Source organism: Oscarella lobularis, chromosome 7 (assembly GCF_947507565.1).
Source record: "Oscarella lobularis chromosome 7, ooOscLobu1.1, whole genome shotgun sequence".
Taxonomy (NCBI): Eukaryota; Metazoa; Porifera; class Homoscleromorpha; order Homosclerophorida; family Oscarellidae; genus Oscarella; species Oscarella lobularis.
The window spans coordinates 3,067,161-3,094,800 of record NC_089181.1 but is presented as its reverse complement, the minus strand read 5'-3'; the positions used below and the strand labels follow the sequence as shown (position 1 = coordinate 3,094,800).

The 27,640-nt window shown below is 47.4% G+C and overlaps 9 protein-coding genes and 3 long non-coding RNA genes across 21 annotated transcripts; 3 read left to right on the top strand and 9 right to left on the bottom strand.

Moving 5' to 3' along the window:
* Positions 1-18: 18 nt before the first annotated feature.
* On the bottom strand, positions 19-3,264 carry LOC136189628 (serine/threonine-protein kinase TNNI3K-like). 2 transcript variants are annotated; one of them, XM_065977646.1, is made up of 15 exons: positions 3,166-3,264; positions 3,022-3,086; positions 2,803-2,900; positions 2,649-2,747; positions 2,493-2,591; positions 2,340-2,438; positions 2,189-2,287; positions 2,037-2,135; positions 1,888-1,986; positions 1,734-1,832; positions 1,587-1,685; positions 1,426-1,524; positions 1,289-1,372; positions 1,002-1,236; positions 19-938 (listed from the first exon to the last, which is right to left on the bottom strand). In XM_065977646.1, exons 2-15 carry the CDS (start codon positions 3,044-3,046, stop codon positions 136-138), a joined length of 2,136 nt encoding a protein of 711 aa, XP_065833718.1. In that variant the 5' UTR covers positions 3,047-3,086; positions 3,166-3,264; the 3' UTR covers positions 19-135. The 2 variants fall into 2 exon arrangements, with proteins under 2 accessions (XP_065833718.1, XP_065833719.1); XM_065977647.1 differs by having other exon boundaries at positions 1,002-1,224.
* Positions 3,265-3,291: 27 nt separating this feature from the next.
* Positions 3,292-4,366, bottom strand: LOC136189636 (soma ferritin-like). The gene is made up of 3 exons (XM_065977657.1): positions 4,201-4,366; positions 4,015-4,121; positions 3,292-3,927 (listed from the first exon to the last, which is right to left on the bottom strand). Exons 1-3 carry the CDS (start codon positions 4,298-4,300, stop codon positions 3,496-3,498), a joined length of 639 nt encoding a protein of 212 aa, XP_065833729.1. The 5' UTR covers positions 4,301-4,366; the 3' UTR covers positions 3,292-3,495.
* A 20-nt stretch (positions 4,367-4,386) lies between these two features.
* Positions 4,387-5,464, bottom strand: LOC136189637 (soma ferritin-like). Of its 2 annotated transcripts, none has more exons than XM_065977658.1 (4): positions 5,352-5,464; positions 5,168-5,289; positions 5,017-5,114; positions 4,387-4,949 (listed from the first exon to the last, which is right to left on the bottom strand). In XM_065977658.1, the coding sequence occupies exons 2-4, from the start codon at positions 5,262-5,264 to the stop codon at positions 4,515-4,517; spliced, it is 630 nt and encodes a 209-aa protein (XP_065833730.1). In that variant the 5' UTR covers positions 5,265-5,289; positions 5,352-5,464; the 3' UTR covers positions 4,387-4,514. The 2 variants fall into 2 exon arrangements, with proteins under 2 accessions (XP_065833730.1, XP_065833731.1); XM_065977659.1 differs by having other exon boundaries at positions 5,168-5,274.
* A 213-nt stretch (positions 5,465-5,677) lies between these two features.
* Positions 5,678-6,215, bottom strand: LOC136189643 (uncharacterized). Its single transcript, XR_010670421.1, has 2 exons — positions 6,086-6,215; positions 5,678-6,023 (listed from the first exon to the last, which is right to left on the bottom strand). It is a non-coding gene; the product is annotated as an uncharacterized lncRNA (long non-coding RNA).
* Positions 6,216-7,237: 1,022 nt separating this feature from the next.
* LOC136189642 (uncharacterized) lies at positions 7,238-8,760 on the bottom strand. Of its 2 annotated transcripts, none has more exons than XR_010670419.1 (4): positions 8,495-8,760; positions 8,356-8,444; positions 7,721-7,936; positions 7,238-7,665 (listed from the first exon to the last, which is right to left on the bottom strand). It is a non-coding gene; the product is annotated as an uncharacterized lncRNA (long non-coding RNA). The 2 variants fall into 2 exon arrangements; XR_010670420.1 differs by having other exon boundaries at positions 8,356-8,438.
* On the top strand, positions 7,272-9,192 carry LOC136189633 (1-deoxypentalenic acid 11-beta-hydroxylase-like). Its single transcript, XM_065977653.1, has 9 exons — positions 7,272-7,485; positions 7,571-7,688; positions 7,746-7,948; positions 8,003-8,042; positions 8,090-8,184; positions 8,233-8,338; positions 8,386-8,470; positions 8,533-8,734; positions 8,795-9,192. The coding sequence occupies exons 1-9, from the start codon at positions 7,312-7,314 to the stop codon at positions 8,942-8,944; spliced, it is 1,173 nt and encodes a 390-aa protein (XP_065833725.1). The 5' UTR covers positions 7,272-7,311; the 3' UTR covers positions 8,945-9,192.
* Positions 8,951-10,909, bottom strand: LOC136189632 (calcium uptake protein 1, mitochondrial-like). The gene is made up of 9 exons (XM_065977651.1): positions 10,341-10,909; positions 10,170-10,287; positions 10,032-10,114; positions 9,778-9,972; positions 9,582-9,722; positions 9,423-9,531; positions 9,267-9,356; positions 9,143-9,213; positions 8,951-9,083 (listed from the first exon to the last, which is right to left on the bottom strand). The coding sequence occupies exons 1-9, from the start codon at positions 10,845-10,847 to the stop codon at positions 9,006-9,008; spliced, it is 1,392 nt and encodes a 463-aa protein (XP_065833723.1). The 5' UTR covers positions 10,848-10,909; the 3' UTR covers positions 8,951-9,005.
* Positions 10,882-19,906, bottom strand: LOC136189623 (unconventional myosin-VIIa-like). Its single transcript, XM_065977638.1, has 38 exons — positions 19,216-19,906; positions 19,022-19,128; positions 18,728-18,790; positions 18,528-18,671; positions 18,368-18,476; positions 17,740-18,317; positions 17,530-17,679; positions 17,371-17,463; positions 17,194-17,319; positions 16,898-17,137; positions 16,747-16,839; positions 16,500-16,694; positions 16,172-16,445; positions 16,008-16,114; positions 15,761-15,945; positions 15,293-15,713; positions 15,118-15,231; positions 14,839-15,063; positions 14,657-14,788; positions 14,444-14,602; positions 14,314-14,384; positions 14,073-14,262; positions 13,924-14,021; positions 13,782-13,872; positions 13,329-13,727; positions 13,144-13,277; positions 12,758-13,089; positions 12,624-12,700; positions 12,402-12,568; positions 12,260-12,341; positions 12,115-12,196; positions 11,961-12,064; positions 11,789-11,908; positions 11,494-11,736; positions 11,350-11,433; positions 11,256-11,299; positions 11,124-11,199; positions 10,882-11,068 (listed from the first exon to the last, which is right to left on the bottom strand). The coding sequence occupies exons 1-38, from the start codon at positions 19,253-19,255 to the stop codon at positions 10,979-10,981; spliced, it is 6,039 nt and encodes a 2,012-aa protein (XP_065833710.1). The 5' UTR covers positions 19,256-19,906; the 3' UTR covers positions 10,882-10,978.
* LOC136189629 (poly(A) polymerase type 3-like) lies at positions 19,441-22,842 on the top strand. 2 transcript variants are annotated; one of them, XM_065977649.1, is made up of 21 exons: positions 19,441-19,554; positions 19,608-19,683; positions 19,738-19,817; positions 19,872-19,938; positions 19,996-20,077; positions 20,139-20,248; positions 20,300-20,353; positions 20,410-20,521; positions 20,577-20,666; positions 20,717-20,931; positions 20,987-21,107; positions 21,159-21,246; positions 21,293-21,346; positions 21,394-21,507; positions 21,566-21,606; positions 21,662-21,712; positions 21,817-21,886; positions 21,935-22,010; positions 22,059-22,143; positions 22,204-22,295; positions 22,387-22,842. In XM_065977649.1, the coding sequence occupies exons 1-21, from the start codon at positions 19,547-19,549 to the stop codon at positions 22,675-22,677; spliced, it is 1,977 nt and encodes a 658-aa protein (XP_065833721.1). In that variant the 5' UTR covers positions 19,441-19,546; the 3' UTR covers positions 22,678-22,842. The 2 variants fall into 2 exon arrangements, with proteins under 2 accessions (XP_065833721.1, XP_065833720.1); XM_065977648.1 differs by having other exon boundaries at positions 21,935-22,013.
* Positions 20,107-22,285, bottom strand: LOC136189641 (uncharacterized). Of its 2 annotated transcripts, none has more exons than XR_010670418.1 (9): positions 22,097-22,285; positions 21,958-22,040; positions 21,688-21,874; positions 21,500-21,632; positions 21,386-21,436; positions 21,261-21,338; positions 20,879-21,206; positions 20,269-20,823; positions 20,107-20,215 (listed from the first exon to the last, which is right to left on the bottom strand). It is a non-coding gene; the product is annotated as an uncharacterized lncRNA (long non-coding RNA). The 2 variants fall into 2 exon arrangements; XR_010670417.1 differs by having other exon boundaries at positions 21,500-21,628.
* LOC136189627 (phosphofurin acidic cluster sorting protein 2-like) lies at positions 22,370-27,640 on the bottom strand. 4 transcript variants are annotated; one of them, XM_065977643.1, is made up of 25 exons: positions 27,490-27,640; positions 27,342-27,429; positions 27,163-27,279; positions 26,970-27,095; positions 26,814-26,911; positions 26,689-26,762; positions 26,448-26,638; positions 26,341-26,397; positions 26,093-26,287; positions 26,013-26,042; positions 25,874-25,963; positions 25,735-25,818; positions 25,576-25,685; positions 25,367-25,518; positions 25,192-25,305; positions 25,042-25,141; positions 24,937-24,982; positions 24,822-24,888; positions 24,583-24,767; positions 24,426-24,534; positions 24,280-24,372; positions 23,839-24,229; positions 23,488-23,764; positions 22,848-23,433; positions 22,370-22,796 (listed from the first exon to the last, which is right to left on the bottom strand). In XM_065977643.1, exons 1-22 carry the CDS (start codon positions 27,600-27,602, stop codon positions 24,093-24,095), a joined length of 2,376 nt encoding a protein of 791 aa, XP_065833715.1. In that variant the 5' UTR covers positions 27,603-27,640; the 3' UTR covers positions 22,370-22,796; positions 22,848-23,433; positions 23,488-23,764; positions 23,839-24,092. The 4 variants fall into 4 exon arrangements, with proteins under 4 accessions (XP_065833715.1, XP_065833717.1, XP_065833716.1 ...); XM_065977645.1 differs by having other exon boundaries at positions 23,484-23,686; XM_065977644.1 differs by having other exon boundaries at positions 22,844-23,433; positions 23,488-23,686.
* LOC136189635 (uncharacterized) lies at positions 22,991-24,077 on the top strand. Of its 2 annotated transcripts, XM_065977656.1 has the most exons (7): positions 22,994-23,049; positions 23,101-23,202; positions 23,274-23,358; positions 23,410-23,457; positions 23,512-23,675; positions 23,726-23,784; positions 23,844-24,077. In XM_065977656.1, the coding sequence occupies exons 1-7, from the start codon at positions 23,002-23,004 to the stop codon at positions 23,935-23,937; spliced, it is 600 nt and encodes a 199-aa protein (XP_065833728.1). In that variant the 5' UTR covers positions 22,994-23,001; the 3' UTR covers positions 23,938-24,077. The 2 variants fall into 2 exon arrangements, with proteins under 2 accessions (XP_065833727.1, XP_065833728.1); XM_065977655.1 differs by having other exon boundaries at positions 22,991-23,202.

Sequence of the window (27,640 nt, the reverse complement as noted above, 5' to 3'; positions counted from 1 at the left end):
GGATTTGAAGTGCCCGTATTACAATAGATGTAGTGACAGGAAAGCACATGTACTATACTAAAAGGGCGTGCTAAAGTTTAGCAAACAGTTCGTAAGCGCTCAATTAGACATAGAACAGTAGTAGGCATAAAACGTTTAGACCCAAGGACATTCTACCAATTCAACTACATTGTCGTTATTGTGAAACTTTCCCTTCATCATTCGTTTGGGAGGACAAGCCTTATATTCGTCTGACTTGCAAACACCTTCCAGCACAGACAGACATTGGAGCGCCAAAGGTCTTTTCTCCGGTGCAACATCAGTTGCCGCCAAGCAGATGGCCTGAACAGGACGACAAAGAATACGAGCAGCATGAGATTCGTGCATTTTTTGACAAGGTTGCTGCGACGTCATCAGCTCGACGAGCGTCACCCCCAAACTGAAGACGTCCGCCATGGGAGTATTTGACTGCCTGCCGCTTTCGTCCCTTTCCGGCGCCAAGTACGCGGGGCTGAGAGGTCCAGCCGACTTGGCGCGAGAATCTCCCAAGAAACGCGCCGCTCCGAGATCGCACAGCTTTGCTTCCATAAGAGCGGTCACAAGAATATTCGTCGATCGAATGTCGCCGTGAAGAACCGGTCGAGGCGTCAGACTGTGCAGATAGGAAATAGCGGACGTGAATCCGATTGCTAAATCGACTCGTTCTCTTAGCGACAGCGGTCGAGCGAACGACGCATTTATGACGTCGCGAAGGCATCCTTCGAGAAGTTGCGTGATAATTCGAAGAGGAAGCCCGTCCACGGTCGTGACGCCGCAAAGAGCGACAATATTGGGATGACGAATGCGACAATTGACTGCCATTTCCTGCTTGAACAGATCGAGATAGTAGGCCGTATTCAAGAGTTCGTGACACATTTTGACAGCAACTTTACATCCCCGCCAAAAACCGACTTTCACCTCTAAATATAATGAATCGACCAGACCTTCAATTAGTATACTCGTGTATTTATGTAATTTCTCACTTCCATAGGATCCCTCACCAAGACAGAAGTCGGTTAATTGAACGTCCTCAATAGGAATTTGCAACACGTCCTCGTAGCTCTTCAAATCTCTTTCTGCTTCTCTGAGGCTTCTCGTTGCTTCCTCGTGATATGCAATGAGTCTTCTTGCTTCGTCCAGTTGTTGTCTGCACTCCTGTAATTCTTCCGTCAAATGCAAATTTCGCTCGGAGACGGATGTTGCGGGCTGCTCGAGAGACTTGTGTTTGTGTGTGTGTGTGTGTGAGCCATGTCATATATCAGCAACTAACCTGCTGCTGTACTTTCATTTTTAAATACGCAGCAATTTTTCGTTTATTTTCTTTTTCAGCCAGCTCAATCATTGTCTCTCCAAACTACGCGTTATGATTAATCGCGTGCAGATAGCGTACGTATGTGCAGTCCTTACTTGAGTTCTTTGTAAAGGACTCAGACCTTTCCTCACCAGCAGGCAACACAGATCGACGTTCCCGTTCACAATTGCCAATTCTAAAGCTCCTTCTCCCAGCTACAAAACAAAGAAAATATTCAACGCGTGTGCTAAGAGAAAAGTGATGGCTAAATTTTTACTATGGTTTCAGCTTCTATATTACAGCCAGCGTGGCAGAGGACATCCACAAGACACGCACGATTGCTTTCAACTGCTCTCAGAAAAGGCGTGTAGCCAATCTAAACCTCTGACGTCATATTTAGGAAGGTTAATTTAATGTTGCTCACAGCATCCGTAGCCTCTATATTCGCTCCATGTGAAAGAAGCAGTTCAATAACGATAATTTCATTGCTCATGACAGCGTGATGAAGTGCAATGAATCCGTCCTGAGTCAATTAGAACCCAATCTAGTACTAAGAAACTAATCCTGGCTTTACACACTCGGTTGCTTCCATTGACGTCGACGTGTTTGTTCAAGCACAAGCGCACCAACTCGTGCCAGCCTTTTTCACTGGCAAGAGCCAAAGCGTCGTTGCCACTCTGAAAAAAAAAGATCCCAATAGGGACGCACGTAAGAACGTCAGCGTTACAGTGGCTCGAACGTGAACGTCACATCCGCTCTTCACCAAGACTTCGGCAACGGCTTGGTGATTCCACAGAACGGCTCTCATGAAAGGCGTGAAGCCCGACTAAAAATAGATTCTCAATTGAATTTACTGGAGGAAAAAAGAGGCAAGCGTACCGCGTCAAGAGCGTCGATGTTGGCGCCACTTTCTATAAGACAAACTGCAATGGGCTCGTAGCCTAGCTGAGCAGCGAAGTGCAAAGCAGTAAATCCTTTCTAATAATAACTAGACTATAAGAAAAGTCAAAAAAAATTCTTTGCGTCTGACCTGATGGTGTTCGTTGATGTTAACACCGGCTTGAATCAGTGTTTCGACCGTTTTCAAGTCGTTGTTCCAACATGCTAGGTCCAAAGCGCCGTGACCATCCTATGCAATGAGTGCTAGTACTAAGCCACAAGAGACGAGTCAAGATGAACGCACCTTTGCCACGGCGTGAACGTTGCATCCTGATTTGACCAAATAGTCGACCAAATTCACGTGTCGATTCTTCACTGATACGAGAAAGGGAGTGTAACCCAACTAAAAAAAAAGAAAATGTCTTTCTTTCAAACAGAAAAACGCATACGTCCAATCTACCTTTGTTTCTGTCTCCAAGTCAGCGCCAAGGGCGTGGAGGTAAGAGACGGTTCCACCGTGGCCGCTTTTCGAGGCATAATGTATGGCCCTGTAGCCGTCCTGATAACAGCAGCTCGCCCATCTACTCCACCGTAAAGAAGCACGCAGAGCGTACCTCGTCAGCGGCCACAATCCAGCTATGAGGATTCTTTCGAACGTAGTTTTGCACTTTCGTCATCTTTCCGTTTCCAGCCGCCGAGAAAAAGTCGTACACTGCACGGAAGTAACACGCCATGACGCAACTCGTTTAGTTAGTTAGAGTCAGAGAATCAGCCCCTTTTTAGCGTAGACCCTCGTATCGACGGTACGAAATGGGGCTCACGCGAACTGCTACCTTGTTGCGACTGATTCCTCCTCATCGCTGCGTCTTCGCAGAAGCGCGACTGAGCTCTGGGCAACCTGGAACCGAAAATAGAATTAGGACGGGGGGGGCATCGATTATTCTCCCGGCCAATGAGCGGGCAGGAGACTCGCTTACTGCGGTTCACATTGTTAGGAGGCCTCCTCGGCTTTCGTCCAAGTCCAATTCGGTAGCGAAGGCCCAGAAGCTCGAAACGAGAAGCGAACGAAGTTCGACAAAATGCCCGGAGAAAGAAATAACTAATTAAGACGAAAGTCTCCCACAGCAAAAGAAGTGGTTTTTTTATTACTGCAACAAATCGGCTGCAAGAAAGAAAACGCAGACACAGACTACTAACAGCACAACAACAGTCCAGACAGGACATGAACAGACAGCACTACATCATTACAATATGGACAAAACAACGCCTGCAGCCCAGAAGTCTCTCACGGCCAAATCCAGCACTTCCTAGATGGATCTCGGCTGTCCGCGATCGAATCCGTGAACGTCGAACTGGAATTCGCCCAGCTGATCTCCCACTTTCTCGAGCAGCGTGATATAGGCGGAAATCTGCCTGATACTCTCCACCTGCTCGTCCAAATAGTGGCTCTCCAAGAAATCCTGCAAGTGAGGATCTCTGTGCTTGTCAGCGGTCGCGTGCAAGTTCAACAAGGCCGTATTGACTTTGCGTTCGAGAGCGAGGGCCTCCTTCATCGCATCCAATCCGTTTTCGAAAAGAGAACGCTTCGGCACTTCGATGGGATAGTAGACCAAACGGCCACCGCGCTTGTTCTGGTATTGCATCAATTTCTCGGCGTGTTCCTGCTCCTCTTGGGACGACTTCATGAAAAAGTCGCGGAACGACGAGAGAGCGACGTCATCGCGGTCGAAGTGGTAAGCCTAGAAGTGACGATGAGACGTCATGGAAGAGTCGAGTCACGATCAGGCGAGAGTCGGACGTCTCTCTCTCTCTCTCTCTCTACTTACCATGACTTTGTAGACGTACGAAGCGTGGAGTTCCATGTTGATCTGGTCGTTGACTGCGCCTTCGCATTCCGAATGGTATCTCTGACGAATACGGCTTTTCGCGTCTCCTGTGTAGGTGAAGAGGCACGTTTACTCAAGCGTGTACTCAAGAGGCACGATGACGTCAGGCCGCGTCTTGTGACTTGCCTTGGTCGCTCTGAGAGCCCCCCTCTGCTTCGACTCCGGCATCCGCTGCCAGCAGGACCGCAAATGCGGCGAAAAAGACACACACGAAAAACGACTTCATTTTTATTTCAGACGAATAGCGTCCCTTGCTTCTTGCGAGGAGAGCACTAAAACAGGTCTGACTGGATTTGCGCGACTGCGCGTTCTTATGTTGTGGGCGGATCGAACGCGACGTAAACGAATTAGAGTGGAGATTGTGATTGGACGGCACGCGCGCGTCACGCCAGCTCACGCTCTCACAAGAAACACCGACTCAAACACATGCAAATGTCTGCTTAGAAATCTCGCGGCCTTGCACGCGCAAAGCCGTGAACGTCGAATTGAAATTCTCCAAGGCGTTCGCTCTCAACGTTCTCCAATAACGTCGCATAGGCACCAATCTGCCTGATGCTTTCCACTCGCTCTTTCAAGAAGTCCTTATCTAAAAAATGCTGCAAGTGCGGATCTGAACGCTTTCCGGCAATCGTGTGCATGTCGAGCAGAGTTGCGTAGACCTTCTTCTCGAAGACGAGCGCCGTTTCCATGGCGTCCAAACCGCTCTTGAATCGAGAACGTTTTGGCGCGTCGATGGGATAATAGACGAGTTTTCCACCGCGTTTGTTCTGATAGTGCATCAACTTTTCGGCACGTTCTTGCCCCTCTTTGCTCAATCCCATAAAAAAGTCGCGGAATGAAGAAAGACTGATGTCTCGTCTGTCAAAGTGGTAAGCCTATGCAAAGAAAGCAGAGAAAAAATTCGCCCATTCAAGACAGCTGTAGCTCTTATTTCCTCCTTACCATGGCCTTGTACATGTACGAGGCTTTGAGTTCTGTGTTGATCTGTCTGTTGATTGCCTCTTCGCAATCGGCATGGTAACGTCGATGAATAGCACCTTCTGAATAATATTCATCACTGCGTCGTCTCCTGAAGAGGGAGAGTCATGATTACCTTGAGCTGGCGTTTCTGCCATTCCCGAGCCTTCTTTGAAGGCTTCCAATGCAGATGTGACCAGAAGGAGGGCGAAAAAGACGACATAGTGGGCCATTTTGGCGTTTCTTCGGATAAGAACACTAAAAAAAGGTTGAGCAGGGGTTCTAGGTAACTGTCCTGCACATATACATATACTCCTTACAATCGTCGACTCGTTGGTCTACACTTTCGGGAATCAATAGTGGCTCAAGTCACGAGCTGACGTCACCTCATCCACAAGCGGACGCTTTTCGTGTTTCCCGTATAACAGGCAGCCCTGCAGAAACCACGGATAATAAAATAGTGGCAGAAACAATGCTTCGACTCTCAGTGTCAGTGAGCAATTAGTCAACCAGAAATCCTGTCTGGGATCTAAGAGACCAAAGACGAAAAGAGAAGAGAGAAATATGCTCATTTTGGCACCAGGGGTAGTAGAATTGACATAACACTTCCGTTTTAGCTGCCACGATTTAATGATGGGGGAAAAGATATATATTAGTCTATTTTTATTTTTCTAAAGTCATTAGTCATAAAAAATTAGAACAGGTTCGTTCTATTGAAGCAATACAACACTGCAGCACCGCTTAATCGCGCTGAAAAACAACGCGGATTTCTCTCCTCGATATGCTAACCGAGAAAACGGATGCAGGCAGGTCGGACTTTACCCTTCGATGTGCGGAGATGAGAAAATCCAGCTAGAGGCTCGTGAGGGCATTTCCCGCACAGTGGTTCCTTCGGCGATCTCGATTTGAACCGAAAACGTACATTTCGATTAAGAGGACGGTGACAGCGCCGAAAAGCGCCGAGAGCAGCCAGCCGATCATTTCCCAGACTTCTAAATCGAATATAGCGCGCTAAGTTATGTTCTTCCACCCGTAAGGAAGCCTTGCGGCTTACCCACGTCGTCTTCGTCGTCGTCGTTGTCCTGTCACGGTACTTTCGAGGTTCTTGCCTTCGTTCTCCGCCATCTTGAAGTCGCGTGCGCTGTCCTGCGTCACGCACGTGCAGTCTTGCATCAGATGACGCCAAAAATAAACTGCTGACTCGACGGCCGACAGAGCTACAAGTCCAAACTTGTTTGCTTTTCACGCCTCTATGTTTCGGACCAATCAGAGCGCTAGGTGAGTCCCACGTGACCGCGACGGACCAATCAGCGCGCTGGGCGGAGCTACGCTGTTCAAAAGCGAAGCGCACACCGATCTTCCTTCAGTTGCGGCTGAGGGTGGATGCGACGCGGTTCGCTGCGTCTCTTTCTTGATCGGACCGGCAGGGGGAAGACAAAAGGCAAGTTCTGGGTTGTTGTTTCAGCGTGGCCCACGGATAATCCGTGCCGGAGCCCGTAGGCAGGGCGATGGGGGGCTTCGGCCTCGGTTTACGCACTGGGCGGAAAGGTCGCCGATGTCTTATTGTTGCCAAACAAGTACGGCCCGCGCTAGGCTCGAGCGGGCACGACTTGGAGGGGGTTGTCGCAAGCGGTCTGGTTGCCGGCACTTATCTCACCATTGGCACGATTAGACGGAGGATGACCTGGCCCAGGAGACTTCGGCTTGGGCATTGCACTGCCTTCCCTGTCGACTCTACAAGGTCGGCCGTTCTCCACTTCCGCAAGGCCCGGTTCTTCTCAGGAAGACATACCGAAGGCTTTGGTACCAACGAGCCGGGGGACTCGGTTTTAGGGGCCGACTCTCGTCCAGGCGGTACTGATCGGAGTGGCCGAGGACCCGCAACTCGCCCGACACTTTTTGGAAGGGGGTCATCGCTTTGCGAAGACTTCCCTGGGCTACGACGCGTCCGAACCTCCCCGCGGTGTAGCCTGGGTAACGCGAATACGGACGCAACAAAAAGGTACGTATACGGGATTAATCGACAGAATACTAACTTCTTTTTCTTTTTTTAGGTGTTTTGGCTCGAAGGAAACGAAGAAGAAGAAGCGCAGGGACGAAGACCGACTCGCAGATAGGGCTTTTGCTTTTATTCGCGTATGCACGTGTAAATACTTAGACGACACAATAAAATCGCTAAAAATTACCTTCTGCGTGCGAGTCAGCGACAGCTCCCACAGGTTGAGTCACAAGATGGTGTTTCCCGTATAGCCGATCTCAATTCGCACTCCTGCTAAAACGATGCGTCGACTCTTTCAGCGATGTCTCGGTGTCAGCGAGCAATTTAATCGTGCACTATCGACCTCTGCCAAAGCGTCAAACGTCTTCACGACTCCCCTTCCTCTGGAGCTACGTCCGGCAGCCCCAAAACCCGGCCAACTCTCCCAAGCTCAACTCGACGACTTCTATGAAAACGTACGTCCGAATCGCTGAAAGAAAACAACTGAAACGGAAACGAGGACGTGTAGTAAAGAGGCGGGGCTTCTTTTTGTGTGTGCAGGGATTCGTAATTACGCCGACGTTCTTTGACAAAAGTGAATTACAACCCGCGATGGATGCCGTCGACGAATGCGTTGATGCCCTTGCAGAAAAGCTCTACCACGGAAAGAAAATATCAGGCTAATAAATAAATAAATAACACATTGTTCACGTTCATTATCGTGTGGACTTCTTAGATCGATGCAGAGAGGCTGGACTTTACGAGAGGCTTGTTCTTCTCGATAAACAATTTCCCGGCGCTGCCGTTCTTTTGCACAAATTGGGTCAACTTCCTGAAGCGTTTCGCCGTCTCTGGGCCAACGATAGGCTGCTGAACGTCGCCGAACAAATCATCGGTCCCAACATTGCTGGACATCCCGTCTGGAATCTAAGACCAAAGGCAAAAAGAGAAGAGAGTCGAATAGAGAACTATGCTAGCATTGTCACTTCGTAGACTCCGTACAATGAACAGGCAACCGTTCCATGGCACCAGGGTATTAGAAAAAAATAGAGTTATTAGCGTTTCCTTATTTTACTGTAGACACCGGTTATTTGGAACCATCGAGCTGGAACACGATGCAGCTAACTGCGTGGATTCCTCTCCTCGATGCCAATCGAGAAAACGGGTGCATGCAGGTCAGAGAAGAGTGCTCATACATCAATTATCGTAATTCGTTTGTTAAGGTTATTCGCGGCGGTCATCGTCTCGGAAAAACGGCAACTCACACGTGCTGCGCGGGGGGAACTTGGTACGTCGATTTGGACGTAAAAGAAATGGAAAAGAGTCTCGGTACGAAGTAGGCTTACCTCCAATACAGCAACCATTATTTCCACCAGGTGTCAATTATGAGAAAGACGTCGTCACGTGTGAGGTTCCTCTTGGGGGAGTTCTGTGGCTGAACAACGTCATTCCACACAAAAGGTAAAAATGATTCGTTTTTATTACCTTCATAATGATTAAGTAATAAACGTCGCTTTTCTCAGTCTGGAAAACTACTCGAAGAAAATAAGATGGAGCTTGGATCTTCGCTGGCAAGATCCAAATAAACCAAACGGATTTTGGGGCATGAAGGACACGATAACAATGAGAAAGGCATCTGAACCGAATTACAAGGTGGACTGGACCAAATTTGCCAGCGAAGATCGAACACAAATTCAGCACGACAGAATGGTCGAAATGGGAAAAGTAAAAGCACGCGGGAGAAGAGGGAGGGGAGGATATACCTGACTTGTTCTCGCTCTTCAGATGAAATCCGAAGTTCGAGATGATCCCTTCGATTCAACAATCACGGGCCCGTGGATGAACCTGTGGGAGCTGACGCACCACAATAAACACACATCCGCGTTCATGTCCCAAGAAAATAAGAACGAAATCGGCGGTTGGCACAAAGCCTAGCGCGCCCCGCTTCTACATTCGCTTCTATTTTTTATACAATGAACCTTTTTTCGCTTCTTTTTCAACTACTAAATGTTACTGTCTGTTTGGCACAGCTCCAGGCGGCTGAAACGAGACGCGCAACGCCCGTGTCTTTCGACTGCAATCGTTCGTCGTTTAGAAAGGAGATCTCGCGTGGGGTGCGTGCACTTTGCTTACCTTATTGAGACCTCTCTGTCGTCTGTCCTTCAAAACGCTAATAAATTCTCTCCTCGTCAACGTATCGTCACCTTTGTTCACGCTCAATTGAATCGATACACCCCACGGCCTACGTATGACTTACGATCGACATCGAACATTGCAAACACGACGTCAATGAGATGATCGTCCAGCACAACACCGCTAACAGACCTTGCAACGTTACGCAAGTCATCTAACGAAATACATGTATGGGATTCCGGCGCTACACTGAGGAAGTGCTAATACGGTATTACCGTACCTCTAGTTATTCCTGTGCCCGCAGCGCTGTGCATACTCAGAGCAATTTCGACTTCATTCATATGATCGAGAAAATGAGAGAACGTTTGATATTGAGAGAACGTCAAGCCCTGACGAAAATAAACGTCAAGTCAAATTTTTTTGCGTCATTTGAAGGTACCTGTCCGCCTTTGCCAAACACCGCCTTGATTCGCTTTTTGAACGCTCTCTTTTTGCTATCGCTGAAATCCGTATAGGTCAGAAGCAATTTGCAGAAGGCCAATTCGGATATGAGACCCTCGTCATTCTCGTATTGGCCAAACTAAAAGTCAGAGCCAATAGTACTAAGTCTCTCTTTGTCTCTCTCTCTTTCTTACTTCAATCTTCAATACTTCTTCTTGGAGTCTATCGTGAAAGACGGAGAATGCTTCGGCCGTCAACTTGCGTTTGCCATTGGGGCCGAAGAAATACTTTGCAAGAGCACTGCCGACCGGTTTGGCGACGTTTCCCACCGTAGTGTTATCTCGATGTCTCATTCCGACGGCCGTCTTTTTCGTCAAAACGTCACACACCTCATTCACAAATAATAATTAATAAAAATTGACGTCGTGTCGGACTTTGATAGTGATACTTTGTCGAATTCTTGTTGATCTACGTTGCCGTCGCCGTCCAAATCGAACATACGAAAGGCAATTTCAAAATGCCGTTTAGGAGCTAAAACAAACATTTTGTACAAGAAAAGTAAACGTGTGAGAGAAGAGAGTCTCACTTGACAAAACGGTGAGAAGGAAAAGATAATCGGAAAAAGAAACAAGTCCGCCAACCTCGGAAAAAATGTTACTTTCATTCTCGTCCTTTTCACACTGCTTCAAATGACTTTCCAACGACTGAGAAGACAAAGATTTTTACGAAATTTCGTGACGTCATAAATATTGCAGACCTGAACGTCGATTCTCTTGAATTGATCCAAGCCCAAGTCTTCGGGTTGCAGGGCGCCGGGCGTGAGCGATCGCACGAAATCGCTTGGTTTCATGTAAATTACCGAATGACCGTCGTCGTAGACGATTTTTAGTGTCGCGAAATAGCGAAACACTTTGTCCGGCGTGCTGTACGCTCGAATGCGATCTTCGTACGCGATGTAGCGACGATCGCGAAAACTGACGTGCTTTCGCTCTTTTTTGACGACGTCCTGCTCTTCGTCTTCTTTCTGCTCGGGTTTCACCTCGTTTGCTGCTGCGTGCGTGATGCTTTGGGTTTGTTTCCATAGTAGATAGCCGCTCGCGATGGCTAAACACGCCGAACCCGATGCAATGCCCGCGCGCAGGCGACGGCCCCTAAGCGGGGCCCCGACTTCGGCTGTCGCCCTTTGGCATAAGCATCGTCGGATTGAGCTTAGACTAGCTAAGCGCGATCGAGCTGCGAAGAATTTAGACAAAGAAGAAAGCATCTCTGGTCGGACGAACTCCCGTACTCCCGTAAGATAAAAAGTAACAAATTTTGAATTACCCACGTGAAAGGAATACAAATTGAAAAGAGTCAAGTATTAACACGCATTCAAAAAATCACCAAGATGCCTGCCTAATCATGTGGCTTCTGTTGACTGGCTCGACGTTGTTGCTCTACTATTATGTGAGTATAGTCGCGAATTAGGTGAGCTATTTGAGAAGCCTGAAAAGAGACCGAAATCAAAGCATTACTACTATCTATGCAGACAGTCTGTAACCTGGCTTGTGTTGAAGACAAACTTCGTTCCCCTTGTCAAACTCTCCGTTACTATCATCAGATTTTTTAGAGAAGGACTGCGAAAGAAAAAAAAAGCTCAATCTCTTGACTAAGTTTTTCTGCCCATACAGACCTGTAGTTAACAATGTTTCTATAGCTGTACGACACAAGCGGCTCCTATGAGAGAACAGATAACTCAGGTGGCTTCCAATGTACATCTAAATTACCTTATCTCTTCTTTTCAGAATGTGAATGCCGTTTTGATCGACTGCCAGCCAAAGGTTCTTGGGAAGAGTAGAAGTGTAAGATTGCTACGATGAAAGAACGTACTTCAAATAATGAAAAAAGTCAGAACACTTGAGAGTGCTTACCAAAACTTCGAAAATCGTAGAACCATAGAAAGGCCACTGACGAATGAAATCCATGAAGGCTTGATTGCAGTCGCTCTTCGATCGTCCCATCATTTCCTTGTGCTTTTGGGCAATTTTAGAAACTTCGACCTTCTCTTGCATGTGCCTTGGCAGGTACTGATCGGTGATGGACGAATAATCAAACGCCTGATCGTCCACGTATTCTCCGAGTTCGACGTGAGCTCGAAGCGCGGCCAAGTAAACCTAGAGGTACTGATAAATCGCGACAAAGACATAACTTGGTTTTTCTCCGTACAGCTTCGTCAAATGTAACGGGGAATCGATCGTTTACGACGTCATCGATGGCTTGATAGAAAACCAGGTTAAATTCAACCGGATCGTTGGGATTGGTGTACGGTTTGAGGAAAAGACGTTTCTAGGCAACGTAAAAATAAGTATAAATATAAAATTCAATTTTCTAGTTATACCTTGAATGTTAGCTTGAGATTCTTGGACGAATTTGTGCTTTTTGCATACTTCTCCCATTTGAATATGGCATCAGCTACTTTCTCTTGAGGGAGCATATTCCGCTCTAAAACAAAAACATAGAACGCAAAGACGAAGAAACGCTAAGACACTGACCGAGCTGGCCAAAGACTTCAAACAGGGAAAATCCACTGGCGTCTCTACGCAATCCAATGCGATCTTTCACCATCTCAACAACCTAGAGTAGTAGAGAGATTTTCCCCGTACTCGGTTTTATCCACGCATTGCGCAGTGTACGTACCTCTTCAGTGGTAGCAGACGGATCGAACTCGAGAGCGCGAAATTGCCCGTCCATGAAATAGAAACGAGCATGAATCAGGCGTCTGAGAGAAAAAAAAACAAAGAGACATACATAAAGGGAAGAACGTCTTGCGTCGCTTTACCTTCGAATGACGCACAAATTTTCCTGACGCGACGGAGGATATTTTCGATTCTTGTTGCGCTGCGTTCGCTGGACGGCCGATACGCAATACTGGGCAAACTTTCCCTCCTCGCTCGACGGCTCCAAGCTGCATCGTTTCAAGTGAGCCATCAAATAAGCGAGAAGATCCTGACGAAAAAAAATTAAATTCATTTCGCGCGGCAAATATTGGATATACGTGTACCTTGCTTCGAGGAACGACGACTCCGCACGTGAGAGCCATGAAACGCCAGTTCTGAACGTTGAGTCGACTATTTGGATCTAAAAACAAAAACAAAAATAAATAAATAAAAATACATCATTAGATAAGAGACTGACCGGGTTGATCGGTCGTCTGCTTGATGAGCTGCAGAAAGAATTCGTTGCAAAGCGCCTCCTTTTCGAGACACTTCGATATGACGATTTGCACCAAATTCGAGTGCTCCTGATCGTCTTCGACTTCGAATCCACCCGAATTCGTAATTCCCGCGTAGAGTTGCAATGAGGCGAACATCTTGCAGGCGACGTCTTCCATTTCGTCGCCGACGACCATGGAGAGCGGCTGCGAGAGTCGGCTCTTCGAGTACGACCAGAAATTCTGCTTGAACACTTTCTCGAAATCTTTCACTTCTTTCTGTTTCTGCAATCGCTCCAATTTCGCTTTGTTGTAGCTGAAAACGAAGATAATGATATCCAAAGTCGCCTTAGTCGTTTCCTTATCTCACCGTCTGAGTGTCGTCGTCAAAAATCCGCCCGAACTATCCGAAGGCCGTCGCAGGAGATTTCGATCGGCGAGCAATTTCCTCGCCATTCGCACTTCTTCCCAAGCCTTTAGTCGTTCCTCTTCCGTAACTCGAGCCTTGTTACAAAAGAAAAATTAGGATTCGTTCCAAGAGCTTCTCTGTCTTACTCGTCTCAGTTTCGCTTCGCCTACTCGAATGATGTTACTGTGATGCGGCGAATAGCTCGCAATCAAGGCGGCGAGATCGTCTTTCTGCGGCGTTTCGAACGTAAAGTACTTCTGCTCTTCGGGCGACTGGGTTTTCATGTTGAACGTAATCGCCATGTCGATGATATCGACGGCCAAATTTTCGAGTCGGCTGTAGGGAAACTCGGCCATGACGGCCTTCGTTTTGGAGTTGACGAATTTGAAGCCGTCCTTGTCGACGGCAATGTAGAGCTTATTAGAATACGACCAGTAGCCTTTGTAGACGACGAAGAAGAGGGTCGAGCCGTAAAGGAGGAAATTCTTCACTGACGTGAGATACCAGACTTTCGCTTGAATAGGAGTCTTGCCCGTTCCGTATTCCTGAAAAGAATACGACACTAGTGTTTTTATTTTCGTTGATCGGGGACGGTTTACTTTGTGAGCCGTGGCGATGGCTCTCACCCACTGCTCCGGACTTCTCATTCGGAGGATTCGCTCCGGCAGAAACTCGTGAATATTCGTGTATCTGAATCGTTGGTACAATAAAGTTGGCCGGCGCCAATGAGACTGTTCTTACCGTTGTTCGTTCTGCTCGTCGTAGTCGCCCCACATCACCTGCGCTTGCAAACCGGCGAGCTGAAGAGCGACGCGTTCGTCCACCGGAAATTCATCGACCTGAGAAAAAGACGATGAGAATTCCATAATTCAAATTCCAACGATTCTTACCCTGATGACGCTGTGGACGGCTTGAGCGTAGATGAGATGATACTCGACGGGATCTTGAGGAATTTCCTTCGGATTGCGAAATATTCGTTTTCGAAAGACGAACTTGCTGTCACCCGCTCCCATCGCCTGACTGTGACCCTTCTTCGACACAGTCATGTATTTGGTCATTTGGATAGAAGAGCGTTTATCTCTGAAAATACAAAAGATATATAAATCGAGACGTCGACGTGTGCACGCACACCTTTCCCATCCAGCCAGAATATCGGCTATGTATTCGTAGCCTCGAATGTAGTGCTCATATTCTGGATTGACCTGCGACACAGTGTGAGTCAGTATAGGATCAAATCGCGCACCGCGATTGTGTTACTTACTTCATAGAGCGCCCATCCGTCGACGTTCTTCAACTCAATCTTGTCGGCGAGAACGCGCAGCACGTCGCTCACCGTCGCCGACGGATCAACGCCGATCGCTTTCGCTTTTCCGTCCAAGAAATAGAAGCGACAGATTAGATTGTTCAAATTTTTGACGCACTGGGGGAAAAGGCGACAAAGTGAGAATCTCTCGCGCGTTTGTTTTTTACATACCGTTATTTCCATAGATGACGGCGGCATTTGTCTCGGCGTCGCTTTCGTCAATCTCAACGTATTGAGACACCAGACGGCGTATCTTCCAACGTCGGCATCTTCGAAATGACGTCGAATGAACGCTTGCAAGTACTACGCAACGATAGCTCAAAAATAAAAATCCCTTCGCTTTCTTATTCTACTTTATTGAGCGATTTTCCGGGCGGAAAAGCGACGACACATAGACAGAGCATGTGCCACAGGCGCATCGTGTACTCCAGCTTGGGCGTATCGGTGAGCTGTTTCATGAGCTGACAGAAGACTTCGTCGCGCAATTCCGGTCGTTCCAAGCCGTACGCAATGACGCTCTGAATCGTCAAATTCACCTGATCCGGCTTCAAATCGCCTTTCATAAATTTGCACAAATCCTAGAGAGAAAATTTTCGTTTTTGCAGCAGGATCGTTTTTTTTTGTATAGGCACTTTGAAAATGCTGCACGCTACGTTGACGTTTTCCGGGTCGTGCATGTGAATGAGAGACGTGGCCAAAGTAGACGATTTCGAATATCGGATCATTTCATCCTTCGGTACAGCTTCCTACAAAAAAACAATCTCCCATCTTTCTCCCACACCACGTACGTTTGTTTTTTTCTCTTACCCCTCTAAGCGACTTTCCCTTTCGTCTCAAGGTGAGCGTTCCCAAACCGCCGGAATCCTTCGGATGATCGTTGTACCATTTCTCCGCGTACGTCAACATGCTGTAGTCCTGCACGTTGATCGTCTCGTCCTTCTTCGCGTCCTCGTCCTCGGCCAAGCCGAGAAGTTTCTTCTGAACGCGTCGCTTTCGTCGCATCGTTCGACTACCGTCCGGCTTCGGTTGCGACTCTTGAAACATCGTGTCGAGCTCGGCTTGAATCTGATTCACGAAGCTCATCTCCTCGACGCCCTGCGCCGCCGACGGTTTTTCGTTCAGAAAAGCGAACATGGCGTCGAGATCGTCCGCTTTCGACGACGGCATCGCTTTCGCCGACTTCAATTCGGCCATTCGAGCCAAAGAGTATAATTCCCGTTGAGCGGCACTAAACAAGCCAATAAATAAATATATATATATTTATTCTTATTGTACACAAATGAGTCTTCGACGGCTCTGTCTTGAAGAATCTTTTCCTGGCGTGCCGCCTCCTCCATTGCTTCGCGTCGACGCTTGTCCTCCATTTCGGCGAGACGTCGTCGTCGTTCCTCTTCTTCGCGCTTCTTCTTTCGTCGCAACTCGGCGACGAATTCGCGCGCAATGAAACCTCTCCAATGAGCCTTTAAAAGGAAAAAAACGAAATTATCGTTCCCCGTATAATGACGTCACAAATCAAAAGTACTTGAATTCGAATCGCGGCTCGGCGCTTTCGAATGAATCGTAGCCGATGAATTTGGCAACGAATAAACGCTTGGATTTTGATTGTCGCCGATTTCATCATCAAAAATCCTAAAACATTCAATAAATAGTGTATAAAGACGTCTTGCTTTCTTTCTTTCTGCGCACTTTTCCTATACACGTATCGCCTCCAGTATTTTTGTATCAGAATAATGGTATCGTGTAAGAGAGCCTTTCTTCTCTCTTCGAGCGGATCGAAGACGGTTTGGCGTAGAAAGACTTTCGTTTTGCCGATTTGCCACTCCGTCTCGGGAAGCTTCATCGAGCGCAGAATTCGAGCGGCCGCCTGTTTTTCGTCTTTCGGTAGAGGAGTCGGATCTTTCGAAGCCAAACACCGATATTTGTCGAGAAACGTTCTCGCCGGAACGTGAACAGGAAAACCCTACGACGCAAAGAATTAAAAAAACTCTTTTCGTCTTCCTTCTTCTTTGCCTACCTCTTTTCGAATTCGAATGATGTCCAACATTCCCGAATAGCGTAGCTGAGTGATGATGAGCTCGTCGTTGTACAGATCAGCTTTCTTTTCGGAATTCGGTTTCAAACAGCGAACGTACCACGGATTGGTCGAGTCCAAGACTTCGACCAAGGCAACGAGTTGCTGCTTGAAAGTATCGCCGACAGTAAGCTTTCCCTAAAAAGAGAGACTAGTTATAAGAGTGTGGATGAGGTGCTCATTTTGCTACTTTGGTCGATTTGCTTCCTGCTGATTGAGATCGTTCTCTCCCAATTGCTCCCGACTGTTGCTTCGCCATGTCCAAGCTGCGCGACAGCACGTCCTGATACGTCGATATGAATGAGAAAAAAAACGTCAGTTAGAGTTCTTTGATCACTGACCTGGAAACGAGTGACGTCCTGCACAAACGGATTCCTAGACTTTCTCATGAAATTGAAGAGCTGATCTTGTTGAACGTCTTTGTTCTTATCCAGAAAATTATCGACGGTATACATAACGACTCCGGCGTAGTGCTCTATGCCGAATTCGATGAGCCAGCGACGTTTGTCCGGATTCAAACGATAATTGGGATGTTTTTTCAGCGCGGCGTTCTGCTTCTCGATGTAAGACTCATCGGTTCCCTGAGACAAAGACGATGATATAAAACGCGGATTTCTTTCTTATTTCTTTTTGTTACCTTTGGAAATCGGCATTCGTCGTCGAGCAACTTGAGAATGCATTTGGGAGGTTTTTCGATCAGCTGAAGGCACACCGTATTGTCGGTGAAACTGATGTGCGAGAAATTGATTCCTTCTTCGGAGTACTAAGGAAAATTATAGTAATAATCTTTATTGATTTTTTACTCTTTACTGACCACTTGTTGTTCGAGGGCGAAGACGTAGTGATTGAAGAACTTGTGCAATTTTTCGTTTGTGTAATTGATGCAAAGCTGCTCGAAGCTGTTCACCTAAACGCAAAAAGAAATTTCGACTTCTTCAACCAAAATGTTATATCTATGTATGTATGTACGTACAGCGAAATTTTCGAATCCAAATATGTCCAACACGCCAATAAATCGACCCTTTTCAGCACCCGGATTCGTGCAGGAATTTATTTGGCTCACGAGCCACGCAAACGTGCGCGAATACAACGCTTTGGCCATGGCATGTCGATTTTCCCGAGCCTGAGAAAAAAGAATAATTATTTCTATCTTTCTCTTTCTAATCGATGAATTTTCCAAAACCTCGTGAAGTTTCAAAGGAATATCGGTCACCGTTCCTCGAACGAGAATCTGCCTATGAGTCGCCACTTTCGCCATAGCGTCCGAACCGAGTCCAAGAAGTCGTGCAATCCGATCGACAATATCGTAATCCTTCGACGTCAAACGACACGCCTCCCCGTCGTCGATTCCCTCGAATTGAAGATTCCCGATCCACAAAACGGCGGCGACCGTCTTGAAAAGGCCCGTCGACATGTCGTCGGCAATGTTGAGAACGATGAAGGCGCGACGCAAATTTTCGAACATGGCGACGTCGCTGACGCCGTCCAACGCATAGCAACCGCTCTGATTGATGTAATTGAACGTCTGCGGCTTTTCCACTTCGAATTCGCGCTTGAGATCGGGATCGTTGAGAGCGCCGGCGACGAGTTGATAGAACACGTGGTAGTTGCGTTCGTCGGCGGCTTGGAACGTGATTCGGGACATTTCGAGGAGGTAGTCCTGTATGATGCAGCCGTTGATTGTGAATTGTTTGTCGAAGCACACTTGAATGAATTTGCCGAATCGACTCGAATTGTCGTTGCGAATCGTTTTCGCGTTGCCTAGAGAGAGAAACGAATTCGTCGCGTGCCGGTAATATGACTGGAATTACCGAATGCCTCCAAAACCGTGTTTGCTTCGACGATTTGCTGCTGAACCCAGCGGGTTTCGCTGCTCGTCACGGTGCAGAGGTATTGCAGTATGAATTTCGTCGTTTCCGTCTACAAATAATCGATTCGTTCGCGCGAGGAACTCGTAGGAGTAGTCGGGACCTTTCCGGCGCCGCTTTCTCCGCTAATAACGCACGATTGATTTTTCGACGTGTTCTGCAAGTACGAATAGGCTGATTCGGCCGTGGCGAAGACGTGAGGCGGAACGTTGCTCATTTTCTTGCCGCTGTACTGATCGATTTGTCTCTACACGTGGGCGTGGTGATCAAAACAAGCAGGGCGTGGCCTGAGGTGGAGCGAACCTGCTCGTAAATGCCGAGTTCTTTGTACGGATTGACGGCGACGAGAATCGTTCCGGTGTACGTCTATAGTTGCTAAAGTTAAGGCGAAATAAAAATAGAATTGCTATCAGTTTATGCTCGCGTGAAAGCGGCCCACCCATACGCGAGGGGCGAAGCCCCACAAAAGACAAAAATGGAACGCGTTCATTGGACGAACGGCGACTAGAGTGGCCGTAGAAGAGCGCGCAGGGACCCGCTTGCACGTGCTCGTGCCCTCCTAATTATTATAGCTTCGTAGAAAAAGGAAAAGGATACGTAAATTCGATCGTGTTTGTAGCGAACTCGAAGGTTCACGTTGATGCCGTTGACGTCGATGTCGCTGATGACGGTCATGTCCGGCACGCCGTCCGTTGGCTTGGCACCTAAGACCAAAGCGAGCTAATACGCATCCGAGCGGCCACGCCGGCTCATCGTGAAGGGAGAAGCCCCCACGCGAACGGTCGTCTCACCTTCGGCGACGAGCCGAGGCCGATCAAATATCGACAGCATGATTTAAATCTGCAGCAAATGGAGCGACTAATAAAGGCTTCGCGTGCCGCTTTTCCGACTTCCACTTGTTTTTGCGACGGAACCACGCCTCTTTCGCGCCCGGATACACCTCCTCCGCCCCGCGCTCTCTCAGAAAACGTCACCAGACACATCCCACAATCCTTTGCGACGCGCTTTCCCTTCGTTGCGCGCGTGCGCTGCTCAAAACGTGACACAGTTATGAATTCTCGTCGATTTCGCTTGCGCGCGTCGGGAATATAATGCTGAGCGCACCCGCGGGCACACAAGAAAATGACGAGGTGAGTTGCAAAACGAGCGGGACCCCCTTTGCGAGCACGCACGCGTTCGATAGTGCTACTGAGTCTTCTCCCGCCACGAAAACGCTCGGTTTGACGTCGGCTCTCAGTACAGCGAAACCCAGAGAAAAGGTACGGCGTCTCGAACGTTCGTTCGTCGATTTTTTCGATCCGTTTCTTCGGCAGGACATCGAAACGACGACGAAACTAGAGGAATTCTTGAAGGGCTTCGGAATATTCGAAAGCGACGAAGAGCTAGGACATAGGTGAGACCGAATAGACGAAATAGAGACGGGAACGGGGAGGGAGCGTCTCGTTAGAACGTTCGTTTTGGCGAAATTGAACGAAGTCGTTCGAGAATGGATAGTCGAATTGAGTCGACAAAAGGTCCGCGACCTATAAGGAAAAAAATCACTACATCATCACGTGACCCGTACTCTATAGAATTTGCCCGAGAGTATGGTGAAAAAGATGACGGGAAGGGTGTACACGTTTGGTTCATATAGACTGGGAGTTCATACAAAGGGTAAAAAAATACATAAGTATATATAATGATTTTTTTTGGAGACTTGCCTTTGCACTAAAAGGAGCCGATATCGATACGCTGTGCGTTGCTCCGCGTCACGTGGACCGTTCGGACTTTTTCTCGTCGTTTCAGGAGAAACTTAGGGAGCACAAGGACGTGAAAGATCTTAGGGTTCGTTTGTAAGTTCTCACCAATTCTGACGTCATTTCTTTTTCTATCTAGGCCGTCGAAGAGGCTTTCGTTCCTGTAATAAAAATGGTTTTTGATGGAATAGAGGTTATTTTTCTATAGATAATCGTTCCTTTATTCATCACCCGTCTAATTATCAATAGATTGACTTGCTCTTTGCTCGTCTCGCTCTTCAAGAGATTCCCAAAGACATTAATCTTCTAGACGACGCCGTCTTGAAGAATCTCGACAAACGATGCGTCCGCTCGCTAAACGGCAAAAAAAACCAATCTTCTACGAGTCCACTTCCTTCTAATTCGAAATTCTTCAGGATCTCGCGTCACCGACGAAATTCTTAAACAAGTTCCTAATAGGGAAAATTTCCGGATGACTCTAAGGGCAGTCAAACATTGGGCAAAACGTAAATAAATAATCTTTGATTTTATGAATCCGTCATGGATCCGTCTCCAGGCCGCGGCATCTATTCAAACGCCCTCGGTTTTTTGGGCGGGGTATCATGGGCTATGTTGGTGGCGCGCGTCTGTCAGCTCTATCCCTATGCAGTCGCATCCACTCTCCTACATAAATTCTTCTTTGTATTTAAAAAGTGGGAGTGGCCACGCCCTGTCCTACTCAAACAGCCGGCGCAGGAGAATCCCTTCGCTCTACCCGTGTGGGATCCGAGGGTTCGTATGAGAAAAGAGAAGAAAAAGCGCCTCTTGACCCGGGAATTGTTTCTAGGTGAATCCGAGCGATCGTTATCATCTCATGCCGATTATCACGCCGGCATATCCGCAGCAGAATTCGACGTTTAACGTCTGTAAGTCGACGTTAGAGATTATGAAGAAGGAATTCGAAAGGGGTGCGAAATGGTCAATTGATTGTTGGGCCCATGTCATTTCTTCGCTCGCAGGATTTAATTGTATTGAGAAAATGAACCAGGCCTTCGTTTGCGATTGGTCTGAATTGTTTGAACCCGTTAGTTTTTTCAATCAATACAAGTAAGCCAAACCACCTTTCCTGTAGAAGTCTTATTTTTCTGTGTAGGCATTATATTCTCATTCGCGCTTCCGCTGACTCGAAGGATCATCATCTTGAGTGGTACATACTGAAATTTCGCTTATTATTCTTTGGTCTTACTCTTCTAGGGTCGGATTGGTTGAGGCGAAGATTCGCATTCTGATCACGAGCCTGGAACAGAACGACAGCATCAGTCTAGCTCACGTGAATCCTAAACAATTTCCAGGAACTGACAGTCCAAAGTGAGTTCCTTTTGCTTTACGCTCCTTGCACTAGCAATTTATTCTGATTCGCTTGCAGTGTCACCCAATGGTTCATTGGCATAGAATTCGAAAGACTCGGTATATGCGAAGAACCTTTGTTCTATCTAAAACGATATCGGGTTTTTTGGTATAGAAAACATCAAGATTGATTTGACTTACGAAATCCAATCGTTCGTCAATACGGGTAAGGGGACTGGGTTAAATAGAGTGGGCTTGGGACTGCGCACGAGTTTCGTTTCTAATCCCTTCTTCCCTCCACTTCCGCCCGCCCCTGTCTTACCTTCCTAGTTCACCGCACAGCCCTCACGTCTTCGATTCTCAAAGAAGGCATGAAAGTAGAAGCCAGCTACGTCAGAAAGTATAAACGATCAAAAAGAAAACGTTTTTCCCCCAACCACTTGTGTAGGAAACAGCTAAGCGACCACTTACCACCCGGGTATCTTAAGACGCGAAAGCGCTCCTATCCACCGGACAGTCACAAGGCAGTAAGCATATCAAGAGTAGACTCTCTCCTATAATCGCCTTGTTAGGTCGCCGGCAAAAAAGCGTCTGACAACTCGCAGCCTACCAATAGGGATGCGATTCCGTGCATTTCCGAAGACCCCATGCCATGTGGTACACAGCTACGGTGTTGCGTTGAATAGCGGTTTAGATAGACAGGGCGTCGTTTTCCAGCTTCTGACGCTGCTGCTGATGCTGCTCCTGCTCCGGCGGACAACGAGGACAATCAGAGCAAAAGAATTAAAACTAATAAAGAGGAAGAGCCGGTTTGTATTTCTAAAGCCCTCTTTATTTTTGTTTCCTGTACTTGCCTCCGACTTTCTCGTCTGTGTTTCTTCCCCCCCCCCCCCCCCCCAGTGGAAGGGCAAGCCACCGGGAATACAGGAGACCGGACCACCGCCGCAAATGGAAGTCCCGAAATCGGTTGCGTCGAAATCAGACGTTTCGATCCCGAAATCGGAAATTCAGAAATCGGACGATCAGATGCAACCTGATGCATCCCAGGAGACCGGACCACCGCCGCAAATGGAAGTCCCGAAATCGGTTGCGTCAAAATCAGACGTTCCGATCCCGAAATCGGAAGTTCCGAAATCGGACGGTCCGATGCAACCTGATGCATCCCAAGGCGGTGAGCGAGCCAAGAAATAAGGTTGAGAAGAGAGTGGGGCGGGGTGATTGCTACAGTACAGTGTAGGATGTTGTGTTTTTTTGCTACGAAAGGTTGCATTAGCGATTTTCATGGACGTATCGTTGGTTGAATTAATGATCTAAAACGCAAATGTTATTTAAAAATAAAAATATTCGTAAGAAAAACCCGCTTTTTTGGCGTTGTTTGTCGCTGGCAAATCTGCAGCATTTTTGGGGATCCTTCAGGCTGTGCTTATTTTCCCGTATGTAGTAGGGTAAACGACTTTTCGCCGTTCGCCGAAAAACCGTTTACCCTACTTCATACGGGACATTGACATAGCAAGTATGGCGGACAATTTCGTGTTGATTGGGATCATTGCCGCCGCTCTTTTAGTAAGATTCGAGAATAAACGAGCGATTGGCGTCTCGAGTCGTCTTTCGCAGGGTCTCGGCGTCTTTTTGACGTGCGGCTTGCGCATTCGATCGAGATTGAATAAGAAAAATCGAAGCGGCGCTCACGTCTCCCTCGGAGACGGATCGACGAAGGTGCAGCCGCGGCGCTGCGTCGTCGCGTTTCGTTGTACCTACGAGATTCCAAAGGGGGGAAAAAAATTTAGAAAATGAAGAAGCGCATAGTAGAGAAACTCGATCAAGTCAACGAGATCAAGTCGGAGCCATTCATTGATCCATCCGATCCCGACGGTATGGAATGCTCGTAGAAATCGCGTCGAAAAAATATTTCCAATTAAAAAGATCCCGATATTTGGCGCAAAAGGGCTGTAGATGAAACGACGAAATTTAGTACGAAATAGAGGAACCGGTTTTACAGACGTTCTTAGTTGCACTTGGTTGTAGATTGCTTGTGCTATCGAGTCATGCAACCTTGGTATCGACCACCGTCACTTTCCATGGACAAACACGTTGATTCCTTGAAGACGAATCGAATGACGCCTCCTAATCAATTGTCCGCTTGGCAAAAACTCGCTCGGTTCTACAATCGAGCGAGATACGGCCACCAGGTGTCAATTGACTAGAATAGAATTAATAATCATTAAACTTATCTTTTTAGGTTTTTTCTCATTCTCATTATAATGATATGATGAAGACCCTTCGAGGACTCGAGTCAATGTGAGCGTGCCCCCCCCCCCCCCCCCCCCTCGATAATCAATAACGCTTTCTCACCTTAGAGTGGAACGACGAGGATATGCTTCTCATCCTACGTCGCCCAGTGAAGTGACGCTTTCGCAACGGTATCGTCATTTCAGCGAGATATCGGTGTGAAGAGGGAACCCAGCTATCCTTATCAGATGACCGCAATTTTTTATTCATGTTGGAATTTCTTTCCTCATGTTGGGGAAGGGTAGCTAGTTCTTATTACTACTACAGAAAAATTTTGAAAATATAAAGTATATCATAGCGTACGTGTGTGAATGCTCCTAGCACTGAGTTTCATTACCAATGAGAGTCGCGCGATTAGGAAAAACGGGCGAACAGACGCCCAACGGGAATTGGAGGGCTTTGGGAGACACGGAAAAAAATTTGACGTCATACCACTCGGTTCCATCAATAAGAACTAAATTTGAGCGTTGGCCCTTCACCAAAAGCCCAGCCCAGCCGACTTACCTTTGTACAGAGACGTGGCCTTTGAACTGCTACAAACGACCTGTGCGACTTGACTACACGTGTCTACTCGCGATTTCTTTCCTAGTCGAATTCCTGTGAAAAAATAATGTTTTTCTTCTCTTTGCCTTGCAGGATGATGCACGCACCTTTCTTGTTTTTCTCCCTGGCAGCGACGACTAGACTAAGAACATTCGGATGGACGTCATCGAGAATTTTAGAGACGAGCAGAGATCTATATTGGCCCTTCATCGTTACCTAGACACAAGGAATGAGACCGAATGCGGTATTTCGTCTCTCTATTGCCTTTGATGCTGGAGAATCTTTTTTTGCTGATAGTGCATTGACCGGCCAATAGTCGATTTGCAAATCAAAGTAATCGATGGCGTGAGTGGGACTGACTGAAATCAGTCCGTCACTCGCCGAAGCCGTCGCCGTCGACTGACTTTGACTGGCAGTGAAAATATCCAATGAGTCATCGGCATCAACCTCTGCAAAAAAAAGCGGCGTAAATTATATGAAGCAAATGCGACGTCATTTAGAACCAGGAAGTCGCCCTAGTACTGGCGCCGTATCTGACGCTGGCCCAGCAGCAGAACCAAGTTGAAGATCCTACAAGAAAACATATGAATATCATCATTTCAGGTATGATGATCGTACACAGATAAATGGCACGTCAACTTTAGTTGAATCTCCCCCGTCTATGCTATAGATCCATAAATGTCAGCTGGTCCAATATGCATCAAAGCCTGTAGCCTTAGTTACCCTTTGCGTTGCAATCGCGCATTGGCCACAGACATGGGATACAAATGGGAAGCGGCTTGGAAGAATTTTGTTATTTTTTTAGAAAGTTCAGCACTATTGCCTGAATCAAACAGTTTTAGTCAAGTATACAAGCCTAATTTAATGATTTACTTTCTAGAGATGAACTGGGAAATGATTCGAGAAAGTCCGTCCAAGTTTGATCCATGAAGAGCGATCGATACGTCGAATCGTGACTGGCCACGTAATTGGTGAGAAAAGAGGATGCTAGAGTGTACACAGAGCCTTTAACCTATTAATTATAACAAGGCGGCGGTTCAACATTTACCTAGATGAATGGGAAGGAAGTGAACTAGCTCTAGCCAATTGACACTTCTTTCCGTTGCCGTCTTGACGAACGCTTGTAAGACGTCGTGAAAACAATTTTCATCTCCGGCTATGCCTAGTCTGAGCGACTGAGGCAGGTGACTTCGATGCGCTCTAGAAACGAACGTGGAACCAATATATTATATATCCATATAGCACCACCACACTCACTTGCTTTGAATTCGTACGAGAATCGAGGAAATGATTTCCTTTATTTCGCCCACTTTAGTTGTTGTAATAATTGGCAAATTGAGCGTTCCTTTGACGCAATAGTAGAGCCTCTGTTAAAATTGAAGTCAAACGCCTTCAGTTAAAAAAATCCTTGCCCACCTTCCCTTGCGAGCACGAAAGATCAATGATGAGCAAGGCGGCCGAAAAAGTCTCCGACGAAAAAAGAGACAAAATCGAAGACTCCTTAATTAATTTATAAAAAATCTCAGTTCGAAAATAAAACGAGGTGTCAACTTACCCACGATTTTGCGTGTTCGCTTGGCAATCTCAATTCATCGCCGCTCAGCTCGACTTGCTCATTGGCTCCAAGTCCCCGAATAGGACTCTCCTTAGATTAGACACAATAAAAAATAAAAACGTCTGATTGAATTACTCACCTTGTCTTGCTGCCCACTCGTCTCCTCACCCTAGGGATGGATTTCTTCCAATTTAGAATCGCAGTATGAAACTGCCTCACCTTTTCGTCTGTCTCCGAGAAATTCTTTAGGCTCGGAATGGACGGTTGGTGATCGAAAAACGGCCGAAGAGTCGGTCGGTGCGCCAGCGAATTCGACAGCCTGTCGACGGACACGGGAACGTCGCTGTCTTCGTCCGAATCCTGCGTCAGCTCTTCGACCGCCTGAGCTTCATCCGAATCTCGTTCCGCCCCCTCCTAGGAAAGAGAGTACGGTATCGTGCATGCCAATGAAGTGAACACGAACTTACGTCGTCGTCAATTTTGACTTTTTTTAGAAAGGCAAAGAGTTTTCTCCAGTGCCGTTTCTTTGATGAAAAACTTAGATATATTATTTCAGGTGGGTTTTTTTTAGGACCTTGGTAACGGACAGCATCAGTTTCTTCATTCTATCTCCTCGTCTCAGTCGCACCGGCTCAATTGTCTGCTCGTCGCTATCGCTCGCCGGATCCGATAACACCATGGCATCCTCGGAGAAATCGTCATCGACTTCGTCCGGGTCTCCTTCCTCTCCGGATAAATCTTCGTCGAGAGGAACCTGACTCACTCCTGAAACAAAACGGTTGATAAATTGATTTATTGATTAATTGATTAATAACCTGTGGCTATTGATGAAGCGCCTCCAGCTGCGGACGCGGACGCCACGGGGTCTCGGCTCCCGCTTACAGGCCAACTGGAGAAGAAACGCGTGCGTGACGTCACCAGCAACCAATCACACTCCAACCTTTCAATAAATTCAATGTCCACGTGAGCGATAATGACTTTTCCCGTCTTGGATTTCGTCGACAAGGGAACAGGTCCGACGAGAGTGTGCTGCAACACCTGGGGAAAATTGCAACCATAATACACGGTGATCCTGTGCATGTTTTCTCTCCTGAACCTGATCCATGAAGACGTGTCCTCGTGCGAGAGTCTTGAAACCGGGCATGCTCTTGCTCTTGTATCGATTTCGTCGCTGGAGCATGATTTCCAAGCAGTTTCCCTTTCGTTTCAAGTAGTGCGGATACTGAGAGAGAAAAAAACCCCCGAGTCGGAGGGCGTGCTTCAGACCGGAAGACACGGCGCTGCGAAACCTGAAGTGAAAAAGTGAGGTCCAGTGGAAGATTGGTGCCGCTTCCGCCTCGAGTTGACGACGACGACGAAGACGATAGCGCGAGTTCGGTCGATCTCAGTGTTCGACCGCGAAGATTCTGGGCAACGAGGACGAGAATCGTAAAGAAGAAACCCCCTCGCGTTTCTCTCTCCGGCTTGCCTTCATTGAAACAGCGAGGAGAATTCCTTGGAGGTCGAAAACGGGCGGATTGGCCAGTCGAAGCATTGCCAAGCGCAGGTGACACCATCTGAAACACGGGGCGTTTTTTTTTGTCTCAGTGTTTTCGACGAGGGGCGCGCGAGATCACCTTGCAACGCAATTCGACGCCGTTCGCTCGATTTCCCAGCTGGAGAAAAATTTCATTGGAACGGCGGCGGGAGGATCAGTGCCCGCTTGGGGCGGCGGATCGCTCTTTTCCATGATCGTCTCTTGAACTCGTCGAATTCCTTTAGTGCACG

What these genes read in the sequence shown, in the direction of transcription:
- LOC136189623 (XM_065977638.1), bottom strand. Translation starts at nt 19,255, where the DNA reads ATGCTGTCGATATTTGATCGGCCTCGGCTCGTCGCCGAAG. An exon ending in GAGAAAGCGGCGCCGGAAAG is followed by an intron (nt 18,477 to 18,527) that starts GTCCCGACTACT and finishes GATTATTTGTAG; the next exon opens with ACGGAAACGACGAAATTCAT. An exon ending in TCATTCGAATTCGAAAAGAG is followed by an intron (nt 16,446 to 16,499) that starts GTAGGCAAAGAA and finishes TTTGCGTCGTAG; the next exon opens with GGTTTTCCTGTTCACGTTCC.
- LOC136189637 (XM_065977658.1), bottom strand. Translation starts at nt 5,264, where the DNA reads ATGGCCCACTATGTCGTCTTTTTCGCCCTCCTTCTGGTCACATCTGCA. An exon ending in GGCAGAAACGCCAGCTCAAG is followed by an intron (nt 5,115 to 5,167) that starts GTAATCATGACT and finishes AATATTATTCAG; the next exon opens with AAGGTGCTATTCATCGACGT. An exon ending in CGTACATGTACAAGGCCATG is followed by an intron (nt 4,950 to 5,016) that starts GTAAGGAGGAAA and finishes TTCTTTGCATAG; the next exon opens with GCTTACCACTTTGACAGACG.
- LOC136189629 (XM_065977648.1), top strand. An exon ending in GACGAAGAGCTAGGACATAG is followed by an intron (nt 19,818 to 19,871) that starts GTGAGACCGAAT and finishes GCGTCTCGTTAG; the next exon opens with AACGTTCGTTTTGGCGAAAT. An exon ending in AAGGATCATCATCTTGAGTG is followed by an intron (nt 21,347 to 21,393) that starts GTACATACTGAA and finishes TTACTCTTCTAG; the next exon opens with GGTCGGATTGGTTGAGGCGA.
- LOC136189635 (XM_065977655.1), top strand. Translation starts at nt 23,002, where the DNA reads ATGGCGGACAATTTCGTGTTGATTGGGATCATTGCCGCCGCTCTTTTA. An exon ending in AGATGAAACGACGAAATTTA is followed by an intron (nt 23,458 to 23,511) that starts GTACGAAATAGA and finishes ACTTGGTTGTAG; the next exon opens with ATTGCTTGTGCTATCGAGTC. An exon ending in GAGCGAGATACGGCCACCAG is followed by an intron (nt 23,676 to 23,725) that starts GTGTCAATTGAC and finishes TTATCTTTTTAG; the next exon opens with GTTTTTTCTCATTCTCATTA.
- LOC136189627 (XM_065977643.1), bottom strand. Translation starts at nt 27,602, where the DNA reads ATGGAAAAGAGCGATCCGCCGCCCCAAGCGGGCACTGATCCTCCCGCC. An exon ending in CTTCCTTCCCATTCATCTAG is followed by an intron (nt 25,306 to 25,366) that starts GTAAATGTTGAA and finishes TGTACACTCTAG; the next exon opens with CATCCTCTTTTCTCACCAAT. An exon ending in TCCCAGTTCATCTCTAGAAA is followed by an intron (nt 25,142 to 25,191) that starts GTAAATCATTAA and finishes TGTTTGATTCAG; the next exon opens with GCAATAGTGCTGAACTTTCT.
- LOC136189633 (XM_065977653.1), top strand. Translation starts at nt 7,312, where the DNA reads ATGCGTCGACTCTTTCAGCGATGTCTCGGTGTCAGCGAGCAATTTAAT. An exon ending in TCTGGAATCTAAGACCAAAG is followed by an intron (nt 7,949 to 8,002) that starts GCAAAAAGAGAA and finishes GTCACTTCGTAG; the next exon opens with ACTCCGTACAATGAACAGGC. An exon ending in GAATGGTCGAAATGGGAAAA is followed by an intron (nt 8,735 to 8,794) that starts GTAAAAGCACGC and finishes CTCGCTCTTCAG; the next exon opens with ATGAAATCCGAAGTTCGAGA.
- LOC136189636 (XM_065977657.1), bottom strand. Translation starts at nt 4,300, where the DNA reads ATGAAGTCGTTTTTCGTGTGTGTCTTTTTCGCCGCATTTGCGGTCCTG. An exon ending in GGGCTCTCAGAGCGACCAAG is followed by an intron (nt 4,122 to 4,200) that starts GCAAGTCACAAG and finishes TCACCTACACAG; the next exon opens with GAGACGCGAAAAGCCGTATT. An exon ending in CGTACGTCTACAAAGTCATG is followed by an intron (nt 3,928 to 4,014) that starts GTAAGTAGAGAG and finishes CGTCACTTCTAG; the next exon opens with GCTTACCACTTCGACCGCGA.
- LOC136189632 (XM_065977651.1), bottom strand. Translation starts at nt 10,847, where the DNA reads ATGCTTTCTTCTTTGTCTAAATTCTTCGCAGCTCGATCGCGCTTAGCT. An exon ending in AAGAAGTATTGAAGATTGAA is followed by an intron (nt 9,723 to 9,777) that starts GTAAGAAAGAGA and finishes TCTGACTTTTAG; the next exon opens with TTTGGCCAATACGAGAATGA. An exon ending in GACAGAGAGGTCTCAATAAG is followed by an intron (nt 9,084 to 9,142) that starts GTAAGCAAAGTG and finishes GAACGATTGCAG; the next exon opens with TCGAAAGACACGGGCGTTGC.
- LOC136189628 (XM_065977646.1), bottom strand. Translation starts at nt 3,046, where the DNA reads ATGAGGAGGAATCAGTCGCAACAAG. An exon ending in ACTTGGAGACAGAAACAAAG is followed by an intron (nt 2,592 to 2,648) that starts GTAGATTGGACG and finishes CTTTTTTTTTAG; the next exon opens with TTGGGTTACACTCCCTTTCT. An exon ending in ACATCAACGAACACCATCAG is followed by an intron (nt 2,288 to 2,339) that starts GTCAGACGCAAA and finishes AGTTATTATTAG; the next exon opens with AAAGGATTTACTGCTTTGCA.